This window comes from Ceratotherium simum, chromosome 28 (genome assembly GCF_057802395.1).
Source record: "Ceratotherium simum simum isolate JZ-2026a chromosome 28, ASM5780239v1, whole genome shotgun sequence".
Classification (NCBI taxonomy): Eukaryota; Metazoa; Chordata; class Mammalia; order Perissodactyla; family Rhinocerotidae; genus Ceratotherium; species Ceratotherium simum.
Genome location: NC_141927.1, coordinates 7,057,988 through 7,065,467, shown reverse-complemented (window position 1 = coordinate 7,065,467; position 7,480 = coordinate 7,057,988). Strand labels below are relative to the sequence as shown.

The following is a 7,480-nucleotide window of genomic DNA, read 5'->3' as shown; positions in this document are numbered from 1 at the left end:
ACTAGCACCTCCATGCTCCCTAATATTGAATTTGTCCTGAGACCTAGAGTAATGGTTGCTGCATGTTCATGATGCTGGGATACCTCTGTGTACATCTGTTCATAGCTCCGAACCTTCTCTACCTCATTGTTGCTTCCCTGGGTGTTCGAGTCTCTGCTGTGGTTTCTGCCTCTTTCTCCAGCCACTCTCACCTTTCTCCAGGTAGAGTATAAGTACTTTCATTTACACAAATGATCTAAGACATTTTCTCTGTCTGGACCAAAATGCACATGCAAATGAGACCAATGGGATAAACACTACCCTTTCCAGCATCACTGATGTCATATTGGATGTCAGATAGTTATAACATCTTGAACCAGAGCCTACACTTCTCCCGTTGAGTCCAGAGCAGGCTGCTTGGGCTGTGCATTCCTGGGACAATGCAGCAAAACAAAACTTCATGCCTGCTGAGAAGAAGGGGAAGGAGCAGGGAAGAAAGAGTCTTTGGCTTAGTTATTACTAGAAGAGAAAACCCAGACTCAACTAAAAAACTTTTTAAAGCAGAGTTTTATTGGACCCAATGGCATCAATACTCAGGCATCTAGGGAAAAGAGCATGGAAAGGAGAGAAAGAAATGAAGAGAGTGAGATAAATGAAAATTGAAAGGCAGAGTGTAAAAGGAGCTAGTGGAGTGGTGGAGGAGGCCAGGGAGGGGGAGAGACTCAGGGGAGAAAGAACAGGGTTGAGAATGTGAAATGGCTTTGGAACTACCTACATAATTTTGGGAATGACAGTTTTGAAAATCAGGTCAGACCTGAAATGTTTTATTTTTCTGCATGATTTTTTACACTAAAATAAACATGTTCAGAAGACAGAATAGAAGCCATATGAAAACTGTATTTATGTCACCATTGAACAAATAACAGTGCTTTAATGTGAAGCACTTGAGGAAATTGATTTTATTTTAATTACATACTTGTTTTGCCTCTCTCTTTCCACTATCTGCTATTTCTATCTTTCTCTGTTCTTTCTTATTCACCAAACCCACCCAAAGCATTCAGGCATATCATTTACTTCCCGAGAAAAATGGCTCAATGTTTGTTCTGTTAACGGTGGGAATATAATGCACCTACGTGTGTCCTTTGTGACTGAGAAATTATTCTGGAACGCAGCTCTTCCTGGGCCCCAGGCCCACTCCCCTGTTCAACACTATAAAGGAGGCCCTGCTCCCTGCCCACCTCAACCTTCCCAGCTTGCAGTCACCTCAGAGACATGAAGCGATTCCTCACTCCATTCATACTTCTCCTCCTGGCCCTGCTGTTTCCAGGTAAATCAAAAATGTGAACTGTGCCTGGGGTCAGGGTCTCTCCAATGGTCACTTCTGGGATGGGAGTCCCGGCTGGGCAGTGAGATACTGGGCCCTGGGAGCCCATTTCCTGGTGGGGTTTAGGCAGGAGTCTCTAGCTGGGTTTGCAAATGATTCTTTGAACATGCTGATGGCATAGTTTCCCAGGAGAGAAGGTCCTTCCCTAAACTCCACTTTCTTATCCTTTTAACACTCCCCTTCCCCTTACAGAGAAGGCCAGTCTGTGTCAGGAAGGACACTGGGGGAGAGCTCAACAACTATTTTGGTGACTCCCTAGGAGAATGTTCAGCATGGCTTCCACGAGGTACTCAGGCTCCACAATCCTTTCACATGTCATTCACCTCTTTGTCTCTCTCTCTGTCTCTCTCTCTCTCACACACACACACATGCACAAATACAAACAACATTCGCCTTCCTTCCAACCCACTCCATCCCATGATCCACTTCCTCTTTTTTCACAGCTTTAATGAGGTATAATTGTTATACAAAGAACTACATGTACTTAATGTGTACAATTTGATGAACTTGGACACATGTGGACACGTGTGGTACCATCACCACAGCTGAGAGAACAGATGTCTCTAACACCTCCCAAGTGTCCTTGTGGCTCTTTGGTTTTTGTGGTAAGAACACAACATGAGATCTCCCCTCTTAACAAATATTGAAGTTCACAACACTGTATTGTTAACTGCAGGCCCTGCGCTGTACAGCAGGTCCCTGGAACATGTCCATCTTACATGAGTGAAACTTCACACCAACTGAGCGACAGCTCTCGACACCCCTCCCTCCTCCACATTGACACACTCCTTAGACCACATGTACCAAATCCTCATGGTTTAGCTGAACGGAGAGCTCTAAAAATTCTCTGCTGCTTATTTACTCTTAACCAGGATTATCCAGAGCCAGATATATTAACCAGCAAGGCACTGAAGGTCCCAGAGAACCTAGGGAAGAGTCTCATGGACAAGGAACAAATGAGTCTCACTTGTTACACCACCAAGTAAAACGCTACCTCTTACCTCGCACTCCCCCTTTCGAGGGTAAGTAAAAAAATGCATGTCAAGTTCATCCACCCCAGAAATCCTTAGTGAATGAATAGATTGGAAGGTGACTCTGTGGGGTGGGGGCTGGAGCAGTGATCAACAGTGAGGACAGGCTGTGTTTCCAGAAGATGCTATGTGGATGGCTTAGGCTGCCCTACCTGTCAGAAAGGTCATAGGGGGTCTTACAGTCTCCTCTGAAACTGGATTACTGAAGGTCTTGTGAAATGTGAGAACATTGGGAGGCTGAGAGGCAAAAGTATGTGAGGCCACATCTCTGACTTCACACAAACCCAATACCAATAGGAGATGATACTGAGTAAGACATCCTCTCCTGCCAGATTGAACCCTACTCCCTTGGCCTTGGAGTTCATTCAGTCTACAGGAATTTGCTAAATACTTGCTATACGCCAGGTGACCAATCAAGGCTCAGGGAGTGCCTTCCGGGGTGGGGTGGCAGAGGAGGGACAGTGATGTCAGGCTACTGGGATGAGGAGGAATATAGGGAAGGATGAAGAACAAAGAGCCCAAGGCCACTTCTCTGGTCAGTCCTAAACCCCTCTCCAGGCCAGCTTCAAATCCATAAGGACCCAGAGGAGACAGTACTTTCCAAGCTGTCCTTACTCCCAAACTCATTCCTGACCCTAAACACGGAAAATGAGGCTAGAAGCTGTGTAGGCAAGAACAAGGAGGACAAGAGAGTGTTGGCCAAGGATAGCTAGAAATTAAAGTCCTGACGACTATAATCCCTGCATTATCCTAGCCTCTTTTCCATCCCTTTGGAAGTGACCCTTGGATCCAAGGGATTCATCAGTTTTGTTCTCCTCCCAAAGGAAGGGAAAAAGAAAATTCAGTGACAGTGCAACAAATACAAACAATATGAGGCAATGTCATTTAGTCTAACAGCAAATCTATGAGACAGGATTGTTATTCCCATTTGGTTACTGAGGGGACTGAGGAGATGTGAAATAATTTGTCCAAGATCATGCAGCTAGTAAATGACAGAGTCAAGACTTAAACCTGGGTCTTCCTAAATAGGAGATGCAAAGGAGATGCTGTTGCTGCTTTGGAATGGGCCTGCATTCCTAGGGATTTGGGGTGGGGAGACCGTGTACTTTCTGTGGTCCAGATTTCAGTCTCACACAGGAGTCCTTTTGGTCTTGTTGAAGAGGGACACTGTTGAGGCCATGAGACACCAGTGACAACTTGCTTTAGATGTCACCAGAAAACGAGTGGCTTAGGAAGGAGTATGCCATGAGCTGGAGTGGAGCTGCGTTCTCCTGCCAGCTGACTCCAAAACACAAAGTCAGCTTATAACAGAACAAATCAATAAGAAACTCTGCTCTCCGTACTCATCGTCCTCCCTCCTCTATTATAAGGCTAAGAGGTGTCAGAAAGCTCAGTAATCCAGGCAAGGGAAGAAGAGTATAAATTTCAAGGAACACAGCCTGTTGTTGACCACATTCCATGCCCTGCCTGCAGCAGCACTGAGCAGTGAACTTCAGGGAAGTTGTGTGAGCTTCCTGGGGCTCTGTCATTGTGTCTTTACAACATAAGGGTTAGCTCGTACAAAGGAAAAAGAAGAGTGATAGAATTGTTCTCATTCACATATCTTTGTAAGTATGTATGTATGGGTGTGTGTGGGGGGTGGTTAGTTAACAGGGATGTTTCCTGGAGCTGCAGGAGGGAAAAGGTGGAGGAACCAAGGCTGGTGCTACAGGAGGATGCTGTTGGCAAAATCACCAAGCACAGGGAAGGGAGAAGGCATGTGAGCCATAAAGAGAGGCATGACACAGAGACAATTGCCTTGGAGATTGACCTTGAATGTTCTCAAGATGGTCCATTGATTGTGACCCACCTGCTGGACATTCTGGACCACACAATTTCTGTGTTTCCTTCACGCTCTGCCTGAGTCTCTACATCAGCATGAAAGCTTGTGGGAAATGTAAACCTCAGCAGAGAATAAGGTCCAAGAGAGCAGGGGTCAACTGCTATGTTCACTGTGCAAAGTCAGAAATCTAGAACAAGACTTAACATATTATAGGTCCTCAATAATGATGTCTTGAGTGAATGATCAGATAAATTGGTTTTGCTTAATGAGAAAATTGTGCAATGGACAATATTTTTTTATGAACTTTATTGTCTTTATCGCAACATGAAATTCATAACATTAGATCATTATGTCTTATGAGTTACTGTGCCAATCCATATGACTAAGACATTATCACAAGTAATAATGATAATAATAATAATAATAATAATATTTATACACAGCTCACTTTGTGCTTGTCTGTTCTAAATGTTTGCCATAAATTCATTTAATCTTCACAATAGCCTTCGGAGGTAAATACTATTAATATCCCCACTTTGCAGATGAGTAAATAAAGAAGGCTCATGGACTTTCTCCAGGTGATGAGAGAGCTAGTTAAAAGCTAGGCCAGCCAAATGGTCTCCAAAGACTCTACAGTCTTTCTTTTTATTGTTCTTACTGACTTGCTAGAAGATTCTAGGGACAGAGACTTCTAAGACCCAAGTATGTCCCAACCAATTTAATTGTTACAATAATTATTGGCATATAATAAACACCTACTGTGTGCAGGTACTTTGCTAGACATCATACAAATGTAGAGCATGGGTTTTATCATCTCTACTTGACGATCAAGGAGTGCACAGATCCTTGAAGAACAGCCTTCTCTAAATCACACACCACCTAAATAGCAGAAAAACTGTTTGAATTCAGAATTATTTTCCTCTAGAGCCTATAATATAACCCCCTCTCATTTCAATTCATGGTACCAATTTTATTAATTGTTTAGAATTAAGTTTAGTGGCTAGAGATGCAGATTGACAGGGGCTCGAGGGAAAATCCTGGTTTGGACTATGTGTAGCTGCAATAAGAATGGTCTCCTTTTGTTGGTGGAAAGTATATGTTCATTTCTGTTTCCCATTGGAAGAGGCCTAGATAGGAAACCAGAAAATTATGAAAATCTATGTTAAAATAACTTTAAAACAAGTGAAATATGTAATCATGAGACAGGAATACTTAGGGGGACACATAACTCCCTTAAAACACTTAAGAGCCATTCCTTAGTCAACAAGCAGGAAGACTAAGCAAAACCAGACAGTTTATAAAGAAGTTTTGAATACTAACAAAAAAAGGATTCTTAACAATGATTGTTTTACAACTTTGGCACAGGATGACTAGAAAAATGTGAAAGTTATTAACAGTGTTTAGATGATTTTGGGTTCATCTGCCAGAGATGGCATAGAGGAAATAATTCCTGCATCATGTTGGGGATTTAACTAGACAGCTAATAGGCCTGAATAAAGAATCACTCTCTTGGAAGAAGCAGAGCTATACATATGGAGTTGATTTTATAGATTTTAACATGAAACTCTGAATCATATGAGATTTCTAAAATAATCAAAGGTATAGGGGTAGAAAATAGAATGGTGTTTCTAGGGGATAAGTGGTGGGGGAAATAAATGCGGAGTTGTTGTTCAATAAGTATACAGTTTCAGTTCTGCTACATTAATAAATTCTAGAGGTCTGCTGTAAGATATGGTGCCTATAGTTAACAATGTGGTATTGTGCATTTAAAAATTTGTTAAGAGAGTAGATCTTATGTTAAGTATTCTCACCATAAGAAAAGCAAAAACAAAATGAAACAGAAAAAAAACAAAGAGATGAAAGGAAATTTTTGGAGGTGATAGATATGTTTATTACCTTGATTGTGGTGATAGTATCATGGTAGTATGCATATCATGGGGGTATATAATCAAACTGTATACATTAAATATGCTCTGTCTTCTGTATATTAAAAGGTCAAGACTATTGGTCAGAGATGCAGAGATAAGAAAATAATTTTGGGTGAAAAAATATTAGGAAGAAGGCCATGTGTTTTCTCATTTAACTTGTCTGAAGATAAATCTCAAGTCAGTGACAAAGCCTATGATAATCAGAGCATCCTTGGCATGGTGTTCTATCAGAAGTCTTCCTCAGCCAGACAGTTATCACTAATTCTCTGATATCATGTCTCTGCTTGCATTGTGTTTTTCTTTTTTTTCTTTTTTTAATGCTTGCCCCTTTCCATTTTCTATCAATTGTTATCATAAGAAATGATTTAGGAGAATAATTAATGTTTAACAATTTCCTCTCTTGAACTCTAGAGAGAGAAACAATTTCACATTACTCAAATAACTTGGCACATGTTAAGACCCAAATCGTCTTCCAGGCACTCCCTCATAATGAAGGGGAAAAATAAATAATTTTAACTCTTTAGAACTCTACCCTCTGCTACCCTTTTTCATATGACCTGCCCTAGAGATCTTAACTACTCTCCAGCAATGGCTCAATCCACCACCTCAGAGGACCACTGCACTTCAGTACACATTTGTTGGAGACATATCACTTCCCAGTTTATCTTAGAGAGTACTTATCTGTCCCCTTACACAATGTTCCAAATTACTTTAAGTGAAAAATTTGTATCATGACGCATCCATCACCATTTCATTTCCTAATTGTCTCTAAATTAAGAGTTCATTTCTCAGGGAAAGGGAAGTGACCTTTAAGTCAAAATCACGGGTCTGATTTTTATACCATAAGATGGTTGCATGGAAACATTAGAGATCACATACAAAAGAAACCTGTTTCCTATCCATTGGCATCGCCCACCATATCCCTTCAGGTAAACTGACCACTGTTTGATTCTGGAGATGACCTTAAGAGGCTAATGTTGGATATTTCTTTATACAGAACCTGAACCAGATTTCAAAATTGTCAACTGCAGGAGGAGTGAAGGCTACTGTCAGGAATACTGTAATTATATGGAAGTACAAGTAGGCTACTGCTCTAAGAGAAAAGACGCTTGCTGTTTACATCAGAACTAAGGTTGCTGACACTGGAGCCACAGCTTTGCCCACCTGCCTCTTCTCTTGGGCTGTATCATCAATCCAGATGCAAGTTGTTGATAGAAAGGGCCAAGCAGAGAGGAGCTCAGGCATTGTCATCTATGTCAGAGAATCTCAACACTTTATTATAGCCAAAGAAAAGAAGAAAACTGGCTACACATGATCTTAGAGCAAGTGATTTAGC

General features: G+C 41.4%; 1 protein-coding gene across 1 annotated transcript; it reads left to right on the top strand.

The window, feature by feature from the left end:
* The first annotated feature begins 1,233 nt into the window (after positions 1–1,233).
* Positions 1,234–7,275, top strand: LOC101396763 (sperm-associated antigen 11B-like). The gene is made up of 3 exons (XM_004440573.2): positions 1,234–1,306; positions 2,236–2,385; positions 7,142–7,275. The coding sequence occupies exons 1-3, from the start codon at positions 1,252–1,254 to the stop codon at positions 7,273–7,275; spliced, it is 339 nt and encodes a 112-aa protein (XP_004440630.2). The 5' UTR covers positions 1,234–1,251.
* The last annotated feature ends 205 nt before the right edge of the window (positions 7,276–7,480 follow it).

Excerpts from the sequence above, each read along its gene's own strand:
- LOC101396763 (XM_004440573.2), top strand. The coding sequence starts at position 1,252 with ATGAAGCGATTCCTCACTCCATTCATACTTCTCCTCCTGGCCCTGCTG. Across the intron at positions 1,307-2,235 it reads CCTGGCCCTGCTGTTTCCAG|GATTATCCAGAGCCAGATAT; the intron begins GTAAATCAAAAA and ends ACTCTTAACCAG. Across the intron at positions 2,386-7,141 it reads TCGCACTCCCCCTTTCGAGG|AACCTGAACCAGATTTCAAA; the intron begins GTAAGTAAAAAA and ends TTCTTTATACAG.